We start from the raw sequence: 27,180 nt of genomic DNA on the forward strand, positions 1-27,180 counted from the left end.
GAAAGTGCAACGTGCCGAGACGGAATCTTGTTAAAAGAAAACGCAACTGGCTGTTAGTAGTAAAGGAAAGATAATACTGCTGTTTATGCATGAAAGGGCATTTGGCCCAGGGGCCTCCAATTGTAAATGGCTCCTTTTTGCCCTGACACCAAACTCCTCTTTAATTTTGCCCTTCGCATTACTGGGGATGCTTGAAGGGGTATCAAAGTACTCACCCAGCGTGATCTGGAATAACCTATCCCTCACAAACCGAAGCCAAGGGATCCTCAAAGACTTGTCCAAGTTAATACAGTCTTCGATGATCTCACTTGAAAACTGTAACTCTTCTGAGGCCCAGATTTTGGCCCACAGAAGCAAGGGGGCAGTGCCATTGTGATCTATATATTCCTTCCCCACTTCCTGATGAGAAAATGAGGTGGCAGCACTGCTAGGAATCATCAACAGGCTTTTTATAAACGTGTTCTCCATCACTTGCAACGGGAGGCTTCTTTGGTAACGCCACACCCCTGCCCCATACAATGCAACGGACATGCATTTTGCCTTGTGTAAGGTAACAAGCTCAGGCACTGGCTTGTGGCCTAACTTACAAGCAAACCTAAAAAGCCCCTCTACTACTCTACTTGTAGATTTTATCCCCATTTCAGGCAGGTTTCCCCACCAAGATTTTTGGTCAAGCTTTCCACTTTTTTGTTCATAACATGGAAATCCATTCATCTTCAAAAAGATCAACTGTAACTAGTCTTCATTGGTCCGAGGGCTGACTTTGATTTGGTTCCTAGGAAAACAGATTATGGGAAGTCTTTAGCACTATGGGTGTTCCTTTTACACTATTTTGATCAGGCTACATCAATCTAACTATGCTCATGTCAGACGAGGTAGGACGAGCGAGCTAACAAACCCTATCCCAATTCACAGGTGGGTCCCCCAGTGGTGCGTTCTGGCACCTACACTGTTCTCCTTACACATCAATGGTCTTGTACATTTTCTGCGGAATCTGTCTCGTTGAGTTTTTTTGTAACTTCGTGAGTTCCACTCAGGCCTTATAATGACACATGCAAAATGGACTATATATATAGACTTACATCAGCCAGAAAGAGTGAAACAATGTTAACCCCTCCCACGCTCATGACGAGCTCAGCTTGTCATGAGCCACGGTTTTCGTGTGCTCGTGACGAGTTGAGCTCGTCATGACAGTTAGAACGCTCGCACGCTGGGCAAATTCCCCTGCTGTGCGAGCGTTCTAATTAAACGGGTGTGGTCATGAAGGGTTCAGCTCGTCATGAGCACCGGGGGGCTGTGCACGCCCCCCCTCCCCCAGCACGGCAGGCGAATGACCCCAGCAGCCAAGGGGTTAAAATTACAAAGGCTCCGTGGTAGAGACAACTTTATAATAAAAGACATACCCCCTCCTACATGAAGCAGAGAGAGTGAACCAACGTTAAAGCTACCAAGTCCATAGTTAAAATATAGATAGAAGAAATGTATTCAGAAGATTCTGTAAGGCAAAAGGTGTTCTAGACAATAATAGGATATCGAGAGTGTAGGGACATTTTTCCATTCAATTTGGGGGAGTTGTTAACACTGGATTTACTCTCTATGCTTCATGTAGGAGGTGGTATGCCTTTTATTATAAAGTTGTCATTACCACAGAGCCTTTCTAGTTTTAACATGGTTTCACTCTCTTTGGCTCATAGTACATATCATGTGTGTCATTATAGGGCCCGAGTGGAACTGGTGTAATATTAAAAAAAAACTCCACGAGATTCCACAGAATTCAGTGAACTGGTGGAAATAGGCATGTTTCGCTGCTTGTGTAGATTTAGCACCAAGAGCCTGCTCTGCACTGAAAAATTAATGCGAACAGCACCAAATGGGGCACGCCAGAGGCGCAGCTTCTCAAGTTGATTTTGCTGCCGCTCAAGTACATTTTCTACTTGATCCACAGCTTTCTGACCACCAAAGGTCATGACTGCCCAAGCTAGAGAATCACACCGGGTGCCACCCTAGCGAACAAAAATCAAGGCAGGGGACACTCTCGCTCATACAAACTTAACGTTTTTGAGCCGCATGCAACAAAAAACTCGCAACGCAGCAGTTGGTAGAATTTGACTGGAACTCCGCATTACAAGCATAACGAGGAGTAGCCAAAATTCCTCCAATTACGCCGGCGCAGCGGAATACATTGTCCACCCCTGGTCATTACGAGGGTGTCAAATGACACCTTCATTTTGCACCTTACTCCATTTTATTAGTAAAAAAAAAAGTAAGATCCATGTTGTTTTGTAAAAAAAGGATTCACATCAGAAATTTCAGTTCAACCACTGATCATGCAAAAGACTTAAATTGTCTCCATCACCACCAATGAAATAGGACAGAATGAGTGAAACAATTAAGAAAATGTAAATTAAAAATAGCACATAAATGCCTATCAAGATTACAGGGTGCTCCAAGGAGGGATCAAGGCTCTATCTACTTATCAAGTATTTCTCCTGAGGAAGAAATCTTGAAGGGAGGAGAAGGACAGCCCCTTCCATCAGGATTTAACAATCTATTTGATATTTGTGTGTTTGTGCAAAATTCATGGTGCGCCAGAAGACAAGGTAAACTACTAAATGTCTTTTTGGGCGGGACAGAAGAAGTTATGACAAGTTAATGCATTCGCAGGTTTATCTTGCGTTCATTTGTCCGAGGAACAAATCCGTAGCAGCTTTTGCCATTTAAAAAGACAGTTCTACGTCTGAAGCAGGGATATAGGCAGTACCTGGATGTGGGCTCCAACAATTTTTCGAGCCTCCTGGAAGAGCTTTTCATCCTCCCAGTGTGGGTTTAATTTGTTCAGCTTTCTGGCCAACCGGTTATGTTCTCGAACGAAAATTGTGTTAATAGCCAAAAGTCCTAAATTTTGATTTGCTCGTCTATCACCTGAAAGAAGGTAAAACATAAATTTGTAACTGTTCTGTTTAGTATTAATAGCAGCTCGTATATGTATTTTAGATCCTTAATTACAGGTTAATGCTATAATTATGCAACAATAAAATAATAGAAACTTCTGACACATAGATTAATTATACTATAGCTACTTATTTTTTCCACTCATATAATTTTCCAAGCTTTTCATGTATCACTGTAAAGTCACTGATATCTTCAATTGACGAAACCTCCTTTCGTTTATTCGACTCGAACAACCTCCAGAGGTCTCAGTGGATTACTCTGAACGCACCAGTCAGTATTATCAGAGCATTCAATACTGATGAAACATCCCAGGACTTAACTTTTCTCATAGCAACCTATTTTTTGGACTTATGGAATCTCTAGACACCGCAACAGATTACTCTAAACGAACTTCTCGAATATTTAGAGCTTGCTATAACCACTTCCAAAACCTCCTGGCATCTAAATTATTTACTCTGTAATCATTATTTTTTCACTGATTTATTTTCCTTAAATGTGAATGGACCTCTCTAAATCCACTGATGTCTTCTATTTTGAGACCTTTTTGGATCTTGATGAATTATTTTATCACCACCTACCTTTCACTGATGTAATCTCCTGTCACCTCACTAAACTACTCTATAGCTACTCATTTTTTACAACAATGTATTTCAGTGGGTTCCTCTAAGCCCATAGGTTCTTTTAATTGATGCAATCTTGTAGGATCTTGATGAATTACTCGAACATATGCTGTCTGGGTGGAATACAGGCCTGTCAGTGATTTCTTTTTTTCAATTTAACAATTTTCTGGAAGAGTTTACATGAGTTAACGGCATCAAAGTGATCAATATAATTTTTATACAATGATCATAATATGAAAATAAATATCAGTTATGGTGATTACATACTAATGTAAATTAAATATTTACATCAAAATCGATTCAGTGAGGGTTTATGAACAGTTAAAATATACAAAAAGAGTTTATAACATTATAATAGGAAGATGCTGTGAAAAAAAGAACATAATGAAAGAGAAAGGTAGCGAACATAGAAAAAGAACAGAGGAAACATGATCTCAAATAAAGAGTTTTAAGTAAATCAGCTGCAGTGGTGTTCGGGTGTGGATGTTGCTGCAAACCAAGCTTGAGGATGAGTGATGTGGCTATAACACAGAAATCCTGTTATAGTTACTTGCATAAATCTAATTTAACTAGCCTTAGCTCAGATCTTATCCCCTGGTTTTCTGGTTCAAGAGACTATATGAGTGATTTGAATTTCCAACTCAGTCACCTATCTTGAAAGCTGTTTTGACAAGGTTAAATCCCACTTTTCTTTATGCTTACACAGCGTTTCCTTCAAAATTTGCAAGCTGGTAATTGCGAGCCTAATCTCTTGCTCTATGGGTTATTTTTCAGCAATGACTTTAGTTTAATTTACCCTGCCAATTTGTTAATGTGAGGAGACATTTTTTATGAGCTATGGTAAGTCTCAAATGATACACATCTGGGTTACAGGGATTGCAGCCCATTGGACATTAAGGGTAGCAATTGTTATTCATATATGGAAACCATTCACTATAAAATCAATTATATGCATTGGAGCAGGGTTGTAATGGGAACCCAAAGCAGCCCTGGCAAATTCTGTCAGGCCAACCCCAGACGGAGTGTAGTGGAAAAGCCTGAGCACTACAAAATATATTTCAAGGGTTTTTCCACCCAAAATGTTAGTGGAAAAATGGTTAAAATGGTGTATTCTGCAAAACATATTTCTTTATATATTCAATTGCATTCGTTTTTAAAGCATAGTAATTAACAACCTTATAGTGCACCAGGATACCAAGTAAAAACCACAGACATTCTTACAGACAACACAAAAATTAGATGTCAAGCATGCAACATGAATTTAAATATAACATAATGTAGTAATAAACTCTCTAACAAGCCGAGTGGTCGCTCCCAGTGCCTCTGCTGAGACCTGGTATCGTAGCGCTGCATTGCCTCATAAGCTGCCTCTCGCTGCATTGCCTCATAAGCTGCCTCTCACCTGCCTGCCTGTGCCTAGCTAGCGCTAAAAATCATTGTCACTGTTTCTCATTTTGACTGCACTGTGTTTAACGTGTCTAGCGCATCAGCCTTCAGCGCTCCGCTCATTGCCTGCAAAGTTGATTTTTATATTGCCTGCTTGTGCCCAGTTGCGATTGGTCTCATTGGCCCTGTGTTCATAGTTTCTGCTGTTATTTCCGTGGTCTGCGCGTTGTGCTCCGCTCTGTTCCCCCCCTCCGCCTCCATTTTGTTTATTTGTTGTGCTCGTCGTCCTCGTGTGCCCGCCCCGCCTCCCAGCTGAGACGCCCTCCCACTGACCAGAAGTAGAGCTCCTCACCCTTCGCTCACCGTGACTCGCTCCTCTCTAACGAGCCGAGTGGTCGCTCCCAGTGCCTCTGCTGAGACCTGGTATCGTAGCGCTGCATTGCCTCATAAGCTGCCTCTCGCTGCATTGCCTCATAAGCTGCCTCTCACCTGCCTGCCTGTGCCTAGCTAGCGCTAAAAATCCTTGTCGCTGTTTCTCATTTTGACTGCACTGTGTTTAACGTGTCTAGCGCATCAGCCTTCAGCGCTCCGCTCATTGCCTGCAAAGTTGATTTTTATATTGCCTGCTTGCGCCCAGTTGCGATTGGTCTCATTGGCGCTGTGTTCATAGTTTCTGCTGTTATTTCCGTGGTCTGCGCGTTGTGCTCCGCTCTGTTCCCCCCCTCCGCCTCCATTTTGTTTATTTGTTGTGCTCGTCGTCCTCGTGTGCCCGCCCCGCCTCCCAGCTGAGACGCCCTCCCACTGACCAGAAGTAGAGCTCCTCACCCTTCGCTCACCGTGACTCGCTCCTCTCTAACGAGCCGAGTGGTCGCTCCCAGTGCCTCTGCTGAGACCTGGTATCGTAGCGCTGCATTGCCTCATAAGCTGCCTCTCGCTGCATTGCCTCATAAGCTGCCTCTCACCTGCCTGCCTGTGCCTAGCTAGCGCTAAAAATCATTGTCGCTGTTTCTCATTTTGACTGCACTGTGTTTAACGTGTCTAGCGCATCAGCCTTCAGCGCTCCGCTCATTGCCTGCAAAGTTGATTTTTATATTGCCTGCTTGTGCCCAGTTGCGATTGGTCTCATTGGCGCTGTGTTCATAGTTTCTGCTGTTATTTCCGTGGTCTGCGCGTTGTGCTCCGCTCTGTTCCCCCCCTCCGCCTCCATTTTGTTTATTTGTTGTGCTCGTCGTCCTCGTGTGCCCGCCCCGCCTCCCAGCTGAGACGCCCTCCCACTGACCAGAAGTAGAGCTCCTCACCCTTCGCTCACCGTGACTCGCTCCTCTCTAACGAGCCGAGTGGTCGCTCCCAGTGCCTCTGCTGAGACCTGGTATCGTAGCGCTGCATTGCCTCATAAGCTGCCTCTCGCTGCATTGCCTCATAAGCTGCCTCTCACCTGCCTGCCTGTGCCTAGCTAGCGCTAAAAATCATTGTCGCTGTTTCTCATTTTGACTGCACTGTGTTTAACGTGTCTAGCGCATCAGCCTTCAGCGCTCCGCTCATTGCCTGCAAAGTTGATTTTTATATTGCCTGCCTGTGCCCAGTTGCGATTGGTCTCATTGGCGCTGTGTTCATAGTTTCTGCTGTTATTTTCGTGGTCTGCGTGTTGTGCTCCGCTCTGTTCCCCCCTCCGCCTCCATTTTGTTTATTTGTTGTGCTCGTCGTCCTCGTGTGCCCGCCCCGCCTCCCAGCTGAGACGCCCTCCCACTGACCAGAAGTAGAGCTCCTCACCCTTCGCTCACCGTGACTCGCTCCTCTCTAACGAGCCGAGTGGTCGCTCCCAGTGCCTCTGCTGAGACCTGGTATCGTAGCGCTGCATTGCCTCATAAGCTGCCTCTCGCTGCATTGCCTCATAAGCTGCCTCTCACCTGCCTGCCTGTGCCTAGCTAGCGCTAAAAATCATTGTCGCTGTTTCTCATTTTGACTGCACTGTGTTTAACGTGTCTAGCGCATCAGCCTTCAGCGCTCCGCTCATTGCCTGCAAAGTTGATTTTTATATTGCCTGCTTGTGCCCAGTTGCGATTGGTCTCATTGGCGCTGTGTTCATAGTTTCTGCTGTTATTTCCGTGGTCTGCGCGTTGTGCTCCGCTCTGTTCCCCCCCTCCGCCTCCATTTTGTTTATTTGTTGTGCTCGTCGTCCTCGTGTGCCCGCCCCGCCTCCCAGCTGAGACGCCCTCCCACTGACCAGAAGTAGAGCTCCTCACCCTTCGCTCACCGTGACTCGCTCCTCTCTAACGAGCCGAGTGGTCGCTCCCAGTGCCTCTGCTGAGACCTGGTATCGTAGCGCTGCATTGCCTCATAAGCTGCCTCTCGCTGCATTGCCTCATAAGCTGCCTCTCACCTGCCTGCCTGTGCCTAGCTAGCGCTAAAAATCATTGTCGCTGTTTCTCATTTTGACTGCACTGTGTTTAACGTGTCTAGCGCATCAGCCTTCAGCGCTCCGCTCATTGCCTGCAAAGTTGATTTTTATATTGCCTGCTTGTGCCCAGTTGCGATTGGTCTCATTGGCGCTGTGTTCATAGTTTCTGCTGTTATTTCCGTGGTCTGCGCGTTGTGCTCCGCTCTGTTCCCCCCCTCCGCCTCCATTTTGTTTATTTGTTGTGCTCGTCGTCCTCGTGTGCCCGCCCCGCCTCCCAGCTGAGACGCCCTCCCACTGACCAGAAGTAGAGCTCCTCACCCTTCGCTCACCGTGACTCGCTCCTCTCTAACGAGCCGAGTGGTCGCTCCCAGTGCCTCTGCTGAGACCTGGTATCGTAGCGCTGCATTGCCTCATAAGCTGCCTCTCGCTGCATTGCCTCATAAGCTGCCTCTCACCTGCCTGCCTGTGCCTAGCTAGCGCTAAAAATCATTGTCGCTGTTTCTCATTTTGACTGCACTGTGTTTAACGTGTCTAGCGCATCAGCCTTCAGCGCTCCGCTCATTGCCTGCAAAGTTGATTTTTATATTGCCTGCTTGTGCCCAGTTGCGATTGGTCTCATTGGCGCTGTGTTCATAGTTTCTGCTGTTATTTCCGTGGTCTGCGCGTTGTGCTCCGCTCTGTTCCCCCCCTCCGCCTCCATTTTGTTTATTTGTTGTGCTCGTCGTCCTCGTGTGCCCGCCCCGCCTCCCAGCTGAGACGCCCTCGCCCCTCCCCTCCACTATCCATTTATGGCCAAATGCCCCCACGCGCAGCGTCCATGCGCTACGTACACGCCGAAGGTGCGCCAAAGGTAAGCCCGTCTACGCCCGTCCGCGCCTGGACCGCGCCCAGCGCCAGACCCCCTGCCCCTCGCGCTGCCCAGCCCCCCCCGCGTTACCTACGCTGCCGCCGCCCTCCTAGCCCTTAACCCCGGTCGCGCCCCCAACTGCGTCCAAGCCGCCCCTGGACATACCCATGGACCTTTCTCATGCTACTCCTGCAAATTCAGCGGCACTGACAACATCTCCGCTACAACCACACATCAGACTCCCGACCCCAACCACCTACAATGCATCCTTCTCAACACCCGATCGGTCCACAGGCACGCCATTGACCTATGGAATCTACTAGACACCATCTCTCCAGACGTCGCCTTCCTAACAGAAACATGGATGAACGCTTCCTCCGCACCAGACATCACCATTGCCATCCCTGAAGATTATAAGATTACTCGCAAAGACCGTACCAGCCACACAGGAGGAGGAATCGCTATCGTCCATAAAAAATCCATCCGCATCTCAACCAGCTCTGACGCCAACCTCGCCAACTCCGAACACCTTCACTTCCAGATCCACATCGACCCCAAGACCACACTCCGAGGCACTCTCCTCTACAGACCACCAGGACCACGCGCAAAATTCAGTGAAGACATCATGGACTTCATCACTCCACACGCGCTCCCCTCCAAAGAATACATCCTTCTGGGAGACCTCAACTTTCACCTTGAAAATATCAACGACCGCAACACCGCCACCCTCGTGGACAACCTCGCCAACCTCGGACTTAAACAACTAGTCACTTCCCCCACCCACATCGCAGGGCACACACTCGACCCCATCTTCACATCCAGCAATCATGTCTCCTTCGGCCACACCACGGACCTCCTCTGGACTGACCACAGCTGCGTTCACTTCACCTACAACAAACCAAAACCCAACATCCACCTCCAACCTACCCTGCAAAGAAACTGGAACAAAATAACCACGGACCAAATCTCTGCATCGCTCCTTCAAAACTCCCCAGCCCCCTCCTCTAACGCCAACGAAGCAGCCGCTAACCTCACCCTATGGCTATCCAACACCGCCGACACCTTAGCACCACTGAAAAAACGGCAAAGCAAACCTGGCAGCAAGAAGGCCTCATGGTTCAACGATGATCTCAAGGAGTCCAAGAAACTCTGCCGCTCCCTAGAAAAAGCCTGGAAAAAAGACCCAACCACCAGCACCAAGGACGCCTTCAAAGACGCCACCCGCACTCACCACCAACTGATCCGAAAAGCCAAGAAAACAGCATTCAAGGATCGACTTGACAACAACGCCCACAACAGCAAGGAACTTTTCAACATCGTCAAGGAATTTTCCAATCCCTCGGCCAACTCCAACGACATCACCCCCTCTCAAACCCTCTGCGACTCCCTAGCCTCATTCTTCCACAACAAGATCGCAGACATCCACAACAGCTTTGACAACCAACCCGGAAATCAACCCACCCTACCATTTGCTGTTCATCCTCCCCCCGTGAACATTCTCAACGATTGGAACCCAATCTCCACTGAGGACACCATCCGTCTGATGAATTCAATCCACTCAGGATCCCCCACAGACCCATGCCCTCACCACATCTTCAACAAAGCAGACTCCGTCATAGCTCCGCACCTCAAAGACGTCATCAACTGCTCCTTCAACTCCGCCACCTTCCCGGAAGACTGGAAACACGCTGAACTCACCGCCCTTCTGAAAAAACCAACAGCGGACCCCACCGAACTCAAAAATTACCGTCCCATCTCGCTTCTCCCATTCCCGGCCAAAGTCATCGAAAAAGCTGTCAACAACCAGCTCGCCTCCTTCCTCGAAGCCAACAAATCCCTCGACCCCTCACAATCTGGCTTCCGAGCAAAACACAGCACTGAGACCGCCCTCATCGCAGCAACAGACGACATTCGAACTCTACTGGACAATGGAGACACAGTCGCCCTCATACTCCTCGACCTCTCCGCAGCCTTTGACACAGTCTGCCACAGCACCCTCCTACAACGCCTCTATAACATCGGAATCCAAGGAAAAGCACTTGAATGGATCACCTCGTTCCTCACCGGAAGAACCCAGAGAGTCCGCCTTCCTCCATTCAAATCCGAGGCCTCTGAAGTCATCTGCGGCGTACCACAAGGATCCTCACTCAGCCCCACCCTCTTTAACGTATACATGAGCCCCCTCGCGGCCATCGCCCGCCAACACAACCTCAACATCATCTCCTACGCGGATGACACTCAACTGATCCTCTCTCTCACCAATGACCCCAGCACCGCCAAAACTAACCTACACGAAGGAATGAAAGAAGTTGCCGAATGGATGAAACAAAGCCGTCTGAAACTGAACTCAGACAAAACAGAAGTCCTCATCTTAGGCACATCCCCCTCCGCATGGGACGACTCCGGGTGGCCGGAAGCCCTCGGAAAAGCCCCCATCCTGACAGACCACGCACGGAACCTAGGCGTTATCCTGGACTCTTCACTCTCCATGAACAGACAAGTCAGCGCCGTATCCTCTTCCTGCTTCAACATTCTTCGCATGCTCAGAAAAACATTTCGCTGGATCCCCTCCGATACAAGGAAAACAGTCACCCACGCTCTGGTCACGAGCCGACTGGACTACGGAAACACCCTCTACGCGGGTACTACCGCTAAACTCCAGAAGAAACTCCAACGAATCCAAAACGCCTCAGCCAGGCTCATATTAGACCTCCCACGCAACGAACACATCTCTGGCCACCTTAAAGACCTCCACTGGCTACCCGTCAATAAGAGGATCACTTTCCGACTGCTTACCCACGCACACAAATCACTCTACGACATCGGACCAGACTGCCTCAACTCACGACTGTCCTTCTACACCCCCTCCCGACAACTACGTTCTTCCAACCAAGCCCTCGCCACTGTACCTCGCATCAACAAGACCACCATGGGAGGCAGATCCTTTTCATACCTGGCTGCCAAAACATGGAACTCACTCCCCGCCTACCTTCGACTTACCCAGAACCACCTAGCGTTCAGAAAGCAACTTAAAACGTGGATATTTGACAAGTAATCCTCCTCCCCTTCCTAAGCGCCTTGAAACCCTCTGGGTATGTAGTGCGCTATACAAATCCTATGACTTGACTTGACTATGCAGGCAGCCAAAATTGTTGAGTTGAGTCTAATGTAAAACAGCTACACAGCAGAGACAGCAAAACGATGGCAAACGCTGGGTTCCAACTGCTCTCTGACCCATTCAAAACCTAGAACCCAATGACAGTGCATCCAGGCAACCATTAACATTCTACATGACAGAGACTGGAATGCAGAACATATTACATGAGCACAGTGTTAGTCATTAAAGCTAAAAGATCTATTGAGAGAGTATAACATATCCTCTCTTCTCAATAAAAAAATGAAAGAATAAAACAATTAAACAAAGAAAACATAAAAGCATACGAGAGCACAAAAAAATCACAATTGATATCTTCAGGAATCACCTTCGATCTTGTGCTCCTCCTAAGAGGAACTTGGGAAGGACCAACAGTCTTGGAAGATACAGACACATCTGAAGAACATGGATTTTTTACTTTAACAATTTTTCCCACATTCCACCAATTACCACCCTCAACCTGTACAGCATTTTTTCCCACCCGGGTGACCAAAAAAGTGGACCAAACTTGTTCTCACCCTTCTTCACATGGGTGGAAGATTTAACACGGATAAAATCACCCACAAACACAGGTACAATTTTTGCAGACTTCTTCTTGTCAAACCCGGATTTTTGTTTGAGTTGAGTATCAAAAACTCTCTTTTACCACCTTCATAAGACTGTGAACATCAGGAACAGACTTATTCCACTTATTCATCCATGCTGGTTTAAAACTAGTGTTTGCTTTTCTCCCTCTCAATAATTCGAAAGGAGAAATTTAGATGTGGAGTGTGGAGTGGTCCTATAAAACCAAAGCATGCTATATATGGAGTTGACAACATCACAGTTAGAAGATTTTGCCCATCTGATGCAGTCCCTCACAACCCTATTCATACGTCCTACAAGTCCATTTGACTGGGGATGGTACAGGAAACTTTTAACATGCTTGATGTTCCATGACTTCAAGAAAGATTCAAACACAGTGCTGGTAAACTGTGTACCGTTATATGTCTCCAAAGTTTCAGGAAATACTTCCCTCATAAAACATCCTTTAAAAAAACAACACTTGAAGAGGAAATTTCTTTCACAAACTTTAACTTGGGCCATTTGGGCGCGTAGTCTATTAACACCATAATGAAACGAGAACCTCCTGGTGAAAATTCTAGACCAATGATGTCCAACACCAATTTTGACCAAGGTACAGAAGGACACTCAATGGGATGAAGAGATGGGGTTACTACCTTCAACCCTTTGTCAGCAGACCTGCAAATTGAGCACACATCAACCACGTCACACACATTACTGTCCAAGGAGGGCCACCAAAAACAGTCACAAACTCTACGGTTAGTAAGTGTTGATCCTAAATGCCGCTCATGGGCCTTAACAATAAAACCTATTCCAAGGCTCTGTGGAGGAATAAGTCTGTAAGTACGTACTTAAAGACCGCCCTACATCGAAATTTCAGATTCGACCTTCCAAAAGGGCTGCAAATATTGAGGGAGAACACGTTCTCTAGGCCAACCACACCTGGCATACTCGCACACTTGTTGCAGAACTTCATCATTAGCCTTCATCCAACTCTCTTCAGTGTCAAGACTATGCTCAGGTAAATCATTTGTAGCAATTAGGCAATCATCGAAATCCTCTTCACTATAATACGCAACACCAGACTCATTTCCACTATCACTCAAGGGGTTCCTGAAATTTTGAACGTCAGATGTACTTTTCCCTGAGCCAGAGTTTCTGATTGTAGAGTTTTTATTTGTAGACCTTCGAAATTCATTTTGTTTAGGCTTAGAGATAATTGAGACAAAATTGACTGGATCGAAATGTTTATCTTTTAACTCTTTCAAAGACACTTGGGAAGTCTCAATGCTTTTAGCAATTTTAATAGTTTCATCCAAATCAGGATTGGCAAGAGACAAAAGCTTCTGACGGATTTGCTAGCCTCTGCAAAGACAAACAAACTGGTCCCTGATCAATTGATCAGTAAATGTTTCAAATTGACAGTCAGATGCTAACTTACGTAAAGTGGGAATGTAAGCATCAACATCTTCACATTCATTTTGCTGCCTCGTAAAAAATGTGTTTTGCATAACCGTCAAACTAGGTTGTTTGTGAAACCTTGTTTTAAGTTTCGTAATTGTGTCTTGGTAATCATCATTATCATCCCCAGGAATATGAACAACTTCAGGAAGATATTTTAAGATAGATCTGCCTTCGAAATCAAGAGAGTGAAGAAGAAGAAATTTTTTCAGTTCATTACTGAACCTAGAAGCACCAATTGCTCCCAGATACGTTTGAAAAGCGTCATACCAAACCTCCCATCTGAAAGGTTCTCCTGGAGATTCCAAAAAAGAAGGAGGAGGAGTTACAGATTGCATGTCAAAGCATGAAAGAGAGAATATAATACCAAAATAAAATACTTGCCAATTGAAGATTGAGGGCCAGATGTAGGTAGCCAAATACCGGTCGGTAACGGCCGAAAATACCGAATTTCGGCCGTTACCGACCGGTATTTGGATATTGAGATGTAGGGTCACAAAAAATACCGATTCAGTAAATACGAGTCAGTAATTTTACAGAATCGGTAATTCTACCGAATCGGTAATTTTACAGATTCAGTAATTTTACTGATTCAGTAATTTTACCGAATCAGTAATTTTACAGATTTGGTAATTTTACCGAATTGGTAATTTTACAAAATCGGTAAATAAGAAATGCTAAAAAATGAGTTTTGAGATGTAGGTAACTTCTAAAATACGAATTTCATGAAATTCGATATTTAAGAGTCGGTATTTACCATGGAGTGAAAGCAGGTGGTAACCAGGTGCAGGACATAAAAAAGGGCCCAAAATGCAACAGTGTGACTAGAATGGCGGCATTCTATGTGATAGCAAGGCAGCTATGGCTATAGGCAGCAGGAGAAAGGGTCTGGAGAAGGGAGGAGCAAGTCTACAGGCAGAGGATAATGCTGTTTCAACTACCTGAACCAGAGATATTGCAAAGGTACAGGCTACACCCCCACACCATCCTGGACTTGATCAGGGACCTGCACCCACTTTTGGAGCACCCCACCCCATGGGCAGGTGCTGTGTAGCCTACACCTGCTTACATCTGGGAGTTACCAGAGTGTGATTGCTGCGGTAGGTGGGGTGTCCCAGAGCTGCCTGTCCCGTTTCTTCCGGAAGTTCCTAGAGGCCATGATGCAGAGAATGCATCATTAAATCAGCTTCCCTGAAACTCACTCCGAACTTCTCAAGACCAAGACTGACTTTTATCAAACTGCACATTTCCCCCTGCTGCCACAGAGTATATATACCGAAACAGAAAGTCAACCCACACAATCAATGTACAGGTAATCTGTGATGCCAAGAACATTATCACGGACATAGTGGCCAAGTTCCCAGGAAGTACCCACGACTCCTACATCTTTCAGAACAGTGGGATCTACACAAGCCTGACAGCGGGGGAATTTGGCGAAGGATACCTGCTAGGTAAAACACTGTGTGACACTCCCTTGATACATATTGCAGATGTATATGTATGTGTGTATGTGAGTAACGGCTTTCTCAATTTCAAATATTAGATAGTGCATATGCCGTCCGCTCTTTCAGCCTGACACCCTACCTCAACCCTTCAACCCCCAACCAGAGACGATACAACGTGGCACACAAATCTACTAGGAACATTGTGGAGCGCACCTTTGGGCTGTTAAAAAGCAGGTTCTGCTGCCTCCACAAAAGTGGAGGGGCACGGCAGTACTCCCCAATCATCTGCTGTAAGATGATTGCGACTTGTGCAATGTTGCACAACCTTGCTACTAAGGAGGCCACTGAGGTGGAATTGAGCGACTAGGAGGACCATGATGATGAACATGCACTGCCTGTACCCAACACAGCAGGAGTTGCGACACCAACAGATGGCAGACACAGACGGGCAGAGATCACACGCAACTACTTTTAAGTAAGTGAAGAGACACAGACAGGTGGAGTATCCACCCAACCTAGTTTAATATTTGGCACTACGCAGGTACTCAAAAGCACAAATGTGCAACACAAATGTAATCCATTTAATAATGGTAGTCCTGGGTCACTTCCCCATTTACTGTACAAGTCATTTCCGCCCACGTCTACCAGTGCCAGATGTAAGTGGCTGGCTCTCTTCACTGTGTGTTTGGGCTGTTGGCTCACCATGGCGCCTGCTGCTCCTCCGTGTCTCAACAACAAGGGGGCTTGTCATGCTGCTCCTACTGGTGCTTTCCTCACTTTCTGGTACATCCAGTGGTAGCAGTTTGTGCTGTCTGTGCATTAATCAGCACCTCTACAGCACTGGTCATCCTAGCAATGCCCCTAGACACCTCATTGCTGTTGTGTGTGAGTCCCTCCTGCATGTTGATGCATCGTCTGCATAGCAGGGAAGTGGCTGTGGCCAGGCAGTTCATAGCTTTAGTTTGTTGCGGTGCATGCTGCCTCTCCTTGCTAACATGTCCTGGTCCAGTTTACTGCACAGTAGCTGCACCGATTGTGTCATGTCCCGCATACCTGCAGACATCTCCTTGTTCACATCAACCAGTTCTCTGATGCCCTTCCCTATGTCTTCCAAATTTGTGTTCAGGTTCCTCATCTGGCGTTGCACAGACTGGATGGCCTTTCCCTGCATCCTTTGAATCTTGACCATGCTACCCTTCAGCCCACAGAAGACACTGGGACCCTCCACATGTGCTGCAACACTGCTAGTTCTGGGCCTGCGGCGTCTGCTACCTGTACGGGCACCCTCTGGACTGGACTGCTGTGTGGCAGTGCTTCCTTCCCCAGCCAAGGTTTGAGTGTCATCCCCCTCCATGTCACCTGCTGATGACTCCATTGGGACTAGTGGGGCAACTACATGCCTCTTGCTCTTTTGTGATGCAGGTGTTGTTAGAGGCAGTGACGCAGGCAGTACAGGTGAGGACAGTGGCAGAGGGGATCCTGAACATTCTGGGGACGCCTGCAGATGTGGAGACATGTCAAGGTCTTGGGATGGTGGCTGTGTTGTTGGTGCACCTGTGTCCTCTGTGACATTCCCTGCACTTGTGGCTGCCTTCTGGCTGTCAACCCTCTCTGGTGCTGTGCCTTCCGTCTCCCTGGTACGCCTGCGAGATGTCTTGCCTGTGGACATATAAGCGCACATTAGCTCTGTGCTCCTGCCTCACAGCCTCTACAATTAAATGATTCACACTGAAAAACTGTGCATGTTGCCTGCACTTGATTATGTCTGATATGATTTGCCTAACTTGTTGCTTGCTGTGCTGTATGACATGGTGTTTCATTTAATGACTACATGTCCCATAATGCATTGCTCATGTATAGTGCTACCTCTACTGCACTGAGGTTAACTTTGCCACATAGAGAAAAGGGAAGGTGATGGGGTGGGGGTGATTGCTGTGCATGCCTCTTACCTTTTCTGGTGGCAGCTCTGGCTGAGCTGCCTGCTCTCCCAGTCCACAGACGCTCTCTGGTTCAATGGTGGACCCCATAAGCTCCTCCAGCTCAGTCAGGGGGGTGCACGGTTCTTCCCTCCTCCAGTTTTGTTTGCCTCTTTGTGGAGCTCTGCAATTTTTTTTCTTAGTCAGGCTCCTCAGGTCATACCACATCTTTTTCAGGTCATCTATGTCCCTTGGAGTCACTCCTACAGCATTCACCTTTGCTTGTATGTCCAGCCAAATCTTCCTTTTGGCAGATTCAGCCACAGTCAGGAACAGCTTTCCAAACAATTTCTGGTGTTCCTTCACCACCTCCTCCACTAGGACCTGCAGCTCCATGGTGCTAAATTTTATTTTTCTCTTCCTCTCTGGAAGTTCCTTTTCACTGCTGCTTGCCATTTTCAAAGTTTGAAAAAGCACAAAACTTCTCCTTTGGCTCAAGGACTCAGCTCAGCTTTCACAGCCTCTCCAGAAGGTTCTAATTACTTGCAGCTGCCTGTGTAGCCACTTCCAGGTAGGGAGGGGAGGGTGGTAGCACCTGATTGGCTGCCTACTTAAGTTTCACTTTACTGAATCGGTATTTACCGAATCAGTGAATGGGAAATACCGATTCGGTAAATACAGAATCGGTAAATATAGATTCGGTAAATTCCGAATGGCAGATTCCGAATTTTACCGAATCTGTAAAAAATACAGAATTTTTACCTACATTGCATTTACCGATTCTGAAATACCGAATCGGTAAAATTCGGTATTTTAGAGTCGGTAAATTGCAATTACCTACATCTAGCCCTAAGTGTGCAAATCACTGTTTGACGATCTGCTAAAATAAAATACTAGGCAGGATCCAACACAAAGAAAAATAGACTCCAAAATAATGAAAGAATAAAGAGAAAATGGTGTGCAGATCACCGTGTATTTTTTTCTTGTAAAACTAGAGAAAATGAGGTACAGTTTACCGTGTAATATAACCAAAAAAATATAGCACTTGACGATAGATAAGTGATAAGTGTGCTACTCACTGTTAGATGATCTGCATTAGTGTGCAGATCACTGGCGCAATCCACTTTAAACATGAATAAAAGTGTTTCTATGCCTTCGTTATGTTTTTAGCAAGTGAGATAGCTGTAATAAACTGAAAATGCATTTGGCCTTCATTGCGACTTTTACACCGTAAATGTTGTAAGAAAAGTTGGCTGAGTCGAGTTGATAATGTGTTGGATTGCTGTCACGAGTAAACACTTAGAAGTCCGACGCAACGTCGCTTAGCAACACTCATAACACATTCAAAAACAGCAGATGACTTAGTTGTGATGTATTTCACAGCGTCACAAGCATAGCGATGAAGAGGTCAGGCAACCAGGCAGCTGTGCGCACGTTCGCCGGTGGAGCTAGGCTACGGTGAAGGAAAAGGCCCAACTCAAAGCTTGCGCGATCTTATAGAGCTGCCAGAAACCTTAAAATGGAAAATCCACAGCGGAATGAAGACCACATGAGGAAGTGATACTTTGGTAGGATCCATTAAAGTTTTTTTGAAGGCATGTTGAGAAAAGATTGAAATCTTCTTTTTAATTGCTTTGCGGTAAAAGCGGAAAGAGAAAGCCACAGAGAAAAAATTTAATTGGAACAGTCTTACCGCTTTACTGCAGCTTGTAGTCATGACTTGAAGCAGAAGTAAAACTAGATATGCATGCTGAGTCCGATGTAAAGCTGTGTAGCGGGAATCATCACCACAAATATTGTAGTAATAAGCTCTATGCAGGCAGCCAAGATTGAGTTCAATGTAAAACAGCTAAACAGCAGAGGGAGCAAAACGATGGAAAACAGCTGGGTCCCAACTGCTCTCTGACCCATTCAAAACCTAGAACCCAGTGACAGTGCATCAAGGCAACCATTAACATTCCACATGACAGAGACTGGCATGCAGTACATATTAAATGGCACAGTGTTAGTCATTAAAGCTAAAAGAACTATTGAGAGAGTATAACACATAAGTGCACACATTCACTATTAGGCACAGCCAAAAAGCTGAGAACACAATGAGAAAACATTTTAATGAATCTTTGCATCCACCACCCCAATATCCAGCACGGCAGGGCTGGCTTTACTGCATGTGGCACCCAGCGCAACAATATTTTCTGGTATGGCCCCCATGACCTCGTCCTCCACAGATTCTTTCCCTATCAATCTCCAATAGTGCCCCTCATCTCTCCATAGCCCCTCTCTTACATGTATTTCATCTGTTTGATAGCGCCTCTCATACCAGTGCAGGGTGTTGTAGCACTTTACATCACACAAACCTACAGAGACAATGAATCATAAGTGTGTAGATCAGTGTATGGAAAATGTTACATACGACAAAGGTAACTACAAGATGTAGAATTTAAATGACATCCATACTGTTAGGCATTATTTATGAGTGCTTGTTCTTGAGAAGCACAAACTCAGGATTCAAAACGTAAAACAGTGGTTAGGGTTAGCTTTACTAATAACAATTTATTTCTACCCAAACAAACCATTTCAGCAACATTAGGATGATGAAAAACTTGGAGAAACCATACATTTCCAACCTGTATCATGCAGTTTGCATGAAGCTCTTTGATGGCAGTTCATAGGTCACTGTGCTATATTACGATTGTAACTTATGAACTGCTAGTATCAAAAAGATGTCTTTGACAAAAGCAGTAGCCCACTGAACTACCCACATAAATTACAATTCTGTGAATTGTATGGTACATTTTCTTTGCAGCAGGTGTGGTAATTCTTTGCATTACTTTAGATAAGTCAAAAATGCCACTAGACAAAACTTGTATCCCTCTCCAGAAGGAATATTAATCACTGCAGGGAAGTAGGATCTGCTTTTATGGTTACCCCCACTTTTTGCCTGGTGCTAAGCTGTTACTGACTAGTCTGACTGGCATTCTGCTACTCTGGAACCCAGTCGATCTGCTTTCTCCCTACATTGGTATGTTCAGTACTTTGGTACATCCCAGATTGGATTCTGGGGTACCCTTATAAGTCCCTAGTATATGGTACTAAGGTACCCAGGGCCTACGTACACCAGAGGTCCCCCATGGCCTGCAGCATGCATTATGCCACCCATGGGAGACCATTAAAAATGGAACTTCAGGCCTGCCACTGCAGCCTGTTTAAGCTTGTGCTAGCACCACTTACTAAAGATATAGGTTTCCTATACCTAAGGTCACTACACTTATACCTATAAGTGACCCCTAAAGCAGGTTTTTGTAATCCTGAAGGCAGGGTGTGTGGTTCTAAGTATGAGGGTGCCCCTGCATGAGCAGGACACACCTACAGCCTACAGAGTCCATTCTCCTGGGTTGTAAGTGAAGCAGCCATATATATGAGTGGCACCGCGCAATTAAGCGATGAGCATCTCGAAAACAGCTGTAACAAATCCTATCATGCTTGGTATTAGATGGAATCATTCACCCAGAAGGTGTGGGAGGTATGATTCCAAGCACTGAAATAGCCCTGTGTTAGGCTCTCAGTGTTCCCGGTACCCGCCTTCTTCACCTGGACAGCACAAAATGGTTCCAGCCGAACAGAGACAAGATTCTGCCCTCCTGCTGCTGAGTCTGGCTCGAGCAGCGGAAGGCAGAACAATAGGCATCATGTGACCACCTCCCAGACAGGATTTAGTATATTGGGGCAGGATGGGTGCGCTTGCCAGTGCCACTCAGTCTGCATGAGGGGCACATTTGGTGTCCCCATGCCTAGTTCAGTTCAAACCAGCTGTGGGAGCCATTGGCTCCCACTCTGGTGTGAAACTTGACAAAGGACAGTTTCACACCATACCTTTCCTACCTTCCCTGAGAGGGTCCCATGAATCATCCCAACCCTTTCCTTGGGGTACCTAAAGGCTTCCCTCTGGGTGGGTCCCTAGATTCGTCGTGGGACAAGATTCAGATCAGACACCACTTCTTCTTCTACCCTCTGGGCACTCTGGACTTCTTTTGGGCTTGAATTTGTCACACTTCCAGTCTGCTGCATCGTCGGTGCCTGTGCACCACACAGGCACCTTCCAAGGCCTGTGGGTATCAAAGACACCTGAAGGAATCTCCCTTGGAGTGAAGGAGTCACTCCTCTGCATTTGCAGGAACCGCAACTAAGTCGACCAGTCTGCTAATCCTGAGCACCTCCATAAGGTACTGCAACACAGATGGTGGTTCTCTACAGCTCCCAAGGCCTGCCTTTCCCTCTCACCAAGTTCGAGGCCTGTATCCATCGTGTGGGTTGCAATAACTGAACCCCTGTGCACCACATCAACTTGCAGTTGCAAGGCTTGTTGGCTTCCTTCCAAGAAGATCTTCGGGCTCCAAATAGCCCCAACCTCGAGCACTTCCAGTGACCAGAATCTTTGGCCACACCACATCGTGTGCATCGTGGCCTGCATCTTTTTGTGAGCTGCTTGAGGGTCCTCTTGCGACTCCAGTGCCTCCAGCCTCTGGGTCAATTTGAGGGTCCTCTTTGTTTCTTTTGGTCTACCCTGATTGCCTGGGCCATGAGTCCTCTGATTGTGGTGAGTCCTCTGGATCTTGCTGGTCCCGACATTGCACCTTCTTCGTCTTCTGTGTTGGTTGCATTTGCCAAGGCTTGTTGGTACTCCCGCCAGACACTGACCCCTCAGCATTCGCCATTCAATGTGGGACGGCTCCTGGTCTTCCTCAGCATCACCTGTCCTCACAGCGGCAGAGTCATGGTCCTCGTCAACTCTCCTGCAACTCCTGACATTGGTGGACATTCGTCTTCCAGAACTCCTGGTCATTTCTGAGTGACATACTCTGTCCCCTCTGCTTGCAGGTACCTCTCAAGTCGAATCCACCTTCAGATTCCACCGGATACTTCTCCTTCACCAGCAGCAGCACTTTCCTGCAGTCCTCCATTGGGTTTGATGGCGGTTTCCGAAACCACTTCACACCTATGCAACTGGATTGCCTGGTGTAAGTAACGTGGGTCCGAGACGTCTCCAACCTTCTGTCTTTCAAGGGGTTTCTTAGGATCCACTGGATCCACTGGGAAGGGTCCTTAAACATTAAAATTGTGTTCCCAAACTGCACACGCTCTCCGTGGGGCCCCTATCTACTCACCTTGGGTGGTTCCTTGGTCCCCAGCACTTCTACGTCCTCTCCACATTGTCTTGACCCGAGTTGTGGTTCTTATATCACTTACTTAGTATATGGTTTGGTCCCCCCTGGGATCCACTGTGTATTCTGTGCTATTTACTGTGTTCTTTGCAAAGTATTGTGTGCATTGTGTTTATCTCCGGGTGTTAGGGAGTATAATACATTAAATAAGTATTTTTTTATAAATACCTTGTGTGGTTATTTTTAATTTATTTTATACTACAAGATTGCATTTTGGTCAAACAAGCTGCTTTACACTCCTGGGCTAAGATTGAAGGATGCTCTCCACAGCTACAACTTAGAGATCTTTTCAAGGTTGTCTAAGACATCTTAAATCACCTTAAGGGTTGTCTGGACTGTTGCAAGGTGCCCACTTACATTAGTGGTACAAAAGGGGGTGGTGATGCTATCCAGGCTGAAGAAGGCTGATAGCCAGAAACCGGTCCTTGGATGCTTGATTCCGGTCTAGGAAAGACATGGCTTGGTAGTTCGGGCTGGACTGTTCCCATGAGGCACAGGGTCAAGGCTGATTTGCATATAGCCAGTGTCTGACCTAGGGTGGTGTGGAGTGCAAAAAAACAATGGATTTAGGCCCAGATCTTTGTACTGGGGTGTATGTAAGACATTGTTCTGCATTCTGTCCATTAACTGTGTTTTTTGCAATTTTCACCCCGAGTGGGCTGGGTATGCTCAGACGTGAGTCCCAGGCTCTCCACATCACTGGAGTCAAGCTATCCAGGCTGAAGAAGGCTGATAGCCAGAAACCGGTCCTTGGATGCTTGATTCCGGTCTAGGAAAGACATGGCTTAGTAGTTCGGGCTGGACTGTTCCCATGAGGCACAGGGTCAAGGCTGATTTGCATATAGCCAGTGTCTGACCTAGGGTGGTGTGGAGTGCAAAAAAACGATGGAGTTAGGCCCAAATATTTGTACTGGGGTGAATGTAAGACATTGTTCTGCATTCTGTCCATCAACTGTGTTTTTTGCAATTTTCACCCGAGTGGGCTGGGTATGCTCAGACGTGAGTACCAGGCACTCCACATCACTGGAGTCAAGCTATCCAGGCTGAAGAAGGCTGATAGCCGGAAACCGGTCCTTGGATGCTTGATTCCGGTCTAGGAAAGACATGGCTTGGTAGTTCGGGTGGACTGTTCCCATGAGGCACAGGGTCAAGGCTGATTTGCATATAGCTAGTGTCTGACCTACGGTGGTGTGGAGTGCAAAAAAACGATGGATTTCGGCCCAGATCTTTGTACTGGGGTGAATGTAAGACATTGTTCTGCATTCTGTCCATCAACTGTGTTTTTTGCAATTTTCACCCCGAGTGGGCTGGGTATTCTCAGACGTGAGTCGCAGGTTCTCCACATCACTGGAGTCAAGCTATCCAGGCTGAAGAAGGCTGATAGCCAGAAACCGGTCCTTGGATGCTTGATTCCGGTCTAGGAAAGACATGGCTTGGTAGTTCGGGCTGGACTGTTCCCATGAGGCACAGGGTCAAGGCTGATTTGCATATAGCCAGTGTCTGACCTAGGGTGGTGTGGAGTGCAAAAAAACGATCGATTTAGGCCCAGATCTTTGTACTGGGGTGAATGTAAGACATTGTTCCGCATTCTGTCCATCAACTGTATTTTTTGCAATTTTCACCCCGAGTGGGCTGGGTATGCTCAGACGTAAGTCCCAGGCTCTCCACATCACTGGAGTCAAGCTATCCAGGCTGAAGAAGGCTGATAGCCAGAAACCAGTCGTTGGTTGCTTGATTCCGGTCTAGGAAAGACATGGCTTGGTAGTTCGGGCTGGACTGTCCCCATGAGGCACAGGTTCAAGGCTGATTTGCATATAGCTAGTGTCTGACCTAGGGTGGTGTGGAATGCAAAAAAACGATGAATTTAGGCCCAGATCTTTGTACTGGGGTAAATGTAAGACATTGTTCTGCGTTCTGTCCATCAACTGTGTTTTTTGCAATTTTCACCCCGAGTGGGCTGGGTATGCTCAGACGTGAGTCCCAGGCTCTCCACATCACTGGAGTCAAGCTATCCAGGCTGAAGAAGGCTGATAGCCAGAAACCGGTCCTTGGATGCTTGATACCGGTCTAGGAAAGACATGGCTTGGTAGTTCGGGCTGGACTGTTCCCATGAGGCACAGGGTCAAGGCTGATTTGCATATAGCCAGTGTCTGACCTAGGGTGGTGTGGAGTGCAAAAAAACAATGGATTTAGGCCCAGATCTTTGTACTGGGGTAAATGTAAGACATTGTTCTGCATTCTGTCCATCTACTGTGTTTTTTGCAATTTCCACCCGAGTGGGCAGGGTATGCTCAGACATGAGTCCCAGGCTCTCCACATCACTGGAGTCAAGCTATCCAGGCTGAAGGAGGCTGATAGCCAGAAACCGGTCCTTGGATGCTTGATTCCGGTCTAGGAAAGACATGGCTTGGTAGTTCGGGCTGGACTGTTCCCATGAGGCACAGGGTCAAGGCTGATTTGCATATAGCCAGTGTCTGACCTAGGGTGGTGTGGAGTGCAAAAAAACGATGGATTTAGGCCCAGATCTTTGTACTGGGTGAATGTAAGACATTGTTCTGCATTCTGTCCATCAACTGTGTTTTTTTCAATTTTCACACCGAGTGGGCTGGGTATGCTCGGACATGAGTCCCAGGCTCTCCACATCACTGGAGTCAAGCTATCCAGGCTGAAGAAGGCTGATAGCCAGAAACCGGTCCTTGGATGCTTGATTCCGGTCTAGGAAAGACATGGCTTGGTAGTTCGGGCTGGACTGTTCCCATGAGGCACAGGGTCAAGGCTGATTTGCATATAGCCAGTGTCTGACCTAGGGTGGTGTGGAGTGCAAAAAAACGATGGAATTAGGCCCAGATCTTTGTACTGGGGTGAATGTAAGACATTGTTCTGCGTTCTGTCCATCAACTGTGTTTTTTGCAATTTTCACCCCGAGTGGGCTGGGTATGCTCAGACGTGAGTCCCAGGCTCTCCAAATCACTCAAGTCAAGCTATCCAGGCTGAAGAAGGCTGATAGCCAGAAACCAGTCCTTGGATGCTTGATTCCGGTCTAGGAAAGACATGACTTGGTAGTTCGGGCTGGACTGTTCCCATGAGGCACAGAGTCAAGGCTGATTTGCATATAGTCGGTGTCTGACCTAGGGTGGTGTGGAGTGCAAACAAACAATGGATTTAGGCCCAGATCTTTGTACTGGGGTGAATGTAAGACATTGTTCTGCATTCTGCCCATCAACTGTGTTTTTTGCAATTTTCACCCCGAGTGGGCTGGGTATGCTCAGACGTGAGTCCCAGGCTCTCCACATCACTGGAGTCAAGCTATCCAGGCTGAAGAAGGCTGATAGCCAGAAACCGGTCCTTGGATGCTTGATTCCGTCTAGGAAAGACATGGCTTGGTAGTTCGGGCTGGACTGTTCCCATGAGGCACAGGGTCAAGGCTGATTTGCATATAGCCAGTGTCTGACCTAGGGTGGTGTGGAGTGCAAAAAAACGATCGATTTAGGCCCAGATCTTTGTACTGGGGTGAATGTAAGACATTGTTCCGCATTCTGTCCATCAACTGTATTTTTTGCAATTTTCACCCCGAGTGGGCTGGGTATGCTCAGACGTAAGTCCCAGGCTCTCCACATCACTGGAGTCAAGCTATCCAGGCTGAAGAAGGCTGATAGCCAGAAACCAGTCGTTGGTTGCTTGATTCCGGTCTAGGAAAGACATGGCTTGGTAGTTCGGGCTGGACTGTCCCCATGAGGCACAGGTTCAAGGCTGATTTGCATATAGCTAGTGTCTGACCTAGGGTGGTGTGGAATGCAAAAAAACGATGAATTTAGGCCCAGATCTTTGTACTGGGGTAAATGTAAGACATTGTTCTGCGTTCTGTCCATCAACTGTGTTTTTTGCAATTTTCACCCCGAGTGGGCTGGGTATGCTCAGACGTGAGTCCCAGGGCTCTCCACATCACTGGAGTCAAGCTATCCAGGCTGAAGAAGGCTGATAGCCAGAAACCGGTCCTTGGATGCTTGATACCGGTCTAGGAAAGACATGGCTTGGTAGTTCGGGCTGGACTGTTCCCATGAGGCACAGGGTCAAGGCTGATTTGCATATAGCCAGTGTCTGACCTAGGGTGGTGTGGAGTGCAAAAAAACAATGGACTTAGGCCCAGATCTTTGTACTGGGGTAAATGTAAGACATTGTTCTGCATTCTGTCCATCTACTGTGTTTTTTGCAATTTCCACCCGAGTGGGCAGGGTATGCTCAGACATGAGTCCCAGGCTCTCCACATCACTGGAGTCAAGCTATCCAGGCTGAAGAAGGCTGATAGCCAGAAACCGGTCCTTGGATGCTTGATTCCGGTCTAGGAAAGACATGGCTTGGTAGTTCGGGCTGGACTGTTCCCATGAGGCACAGGGTCAAGGCTGATTTGCATATAGCCAGTGTCTGACCTAGGGTGGTGTGGAGTGCAAAAAAACGATGGATTTAGGCCCAGATCTTTGTACTGGGGTGAATGTAAGACATTGTTCTGCGTTCTGTCCATCAACTGTGTTTTTTGCAATTTTCACCCCGAGTGGGCTGGGTATGCTCAGACGTGAGTCCCAGGCTCTCCAAATAACTCAAGTCAAGCTATCCAGGCTGAAGAAGGCTGATAGCCAGAAACCAGTCCTTGGATGCTTGATTCCGGTCTAGGAAAGACATGACTTGGTAGTTCGGGCTGGACTGTTCCCATGAGGCACAGAGTCAAGGCTGATTTGCATATAGTCAGTGTCTGACCTAGGGTGGTGTGGAGTGCAAACAAACAATGGATTTAGGCCCAGATCTTTGTACTGGGGTGAATGTAAGACATTGTTCTGCATTCTGTCCATCAACTGTGTTTTTTGCAATTTTCACCCCGAGTGGGCTGGGTATGCTCAGACGTGAGTCCCAGGCTCTCCACATCACTGGAGTCAAGCTATCCAGGCTGAAGAAGGCTGATAGCCAGAAACCGGTCCTTGGATGCTTGATTCCGTCTAGGAAAGACATGGCTTGGTAGTTCGGGCTGGACTGTTCCCATGAGGCACAGGGTCAAGGCTGATTTGCATATAGCTAGTGTCTGACCTACGGTGGGGTGGAATGCAAAAAAACGATGGATTTAGGCCCAGATCTTTGTACTGGGGTGAATGTAAGACATTGTTCTGCATTCTGTCCATCAACTGTATTTTTTGCAATTTTCACCCCGAGTGGGCTGGGTATGCTC

At 47.0% G+C, this 27,180-nt stretch overlaps 1 protein-coding gene across 1 annotated transcript in view; it reads right to left on the minus strand.

Moving 5' to 3' along the window:
* LOC147748878 (lactoperoxidase-like) overlaps positions 1 to 27,180 on the minus strand; it is a 1,319,638-nt gene that overhangs the window by 577,703 nt on the left and 714,755 nt on the right. The window contains exon 10 of the mRNA XM_086964410.1: positions 2,762 to 2,922. Within this exon, the coding sequence (XP_086820536.1) occupies positions 2,762 to 2,922 (161 nt within the window). The remainder of the gene's footprint in view (positions 1 to 2,761; positions 2,923 to 27,180) is intronic.

Source organism: Lissotriton vulgaris, chromosome 1_1 (assembly GCF_964263255.1).
Source record: "Lissotriton vulgaris chromosome 1_1, aLisVul1.2, whole genome shotgun sequence".
Taxonomy (NCBI): Eukaryota; Metazoa; Chordata; class Amphibia; order Caudata; family Salamandridae; genus Lissotriton; species Lissotriton vulgaris.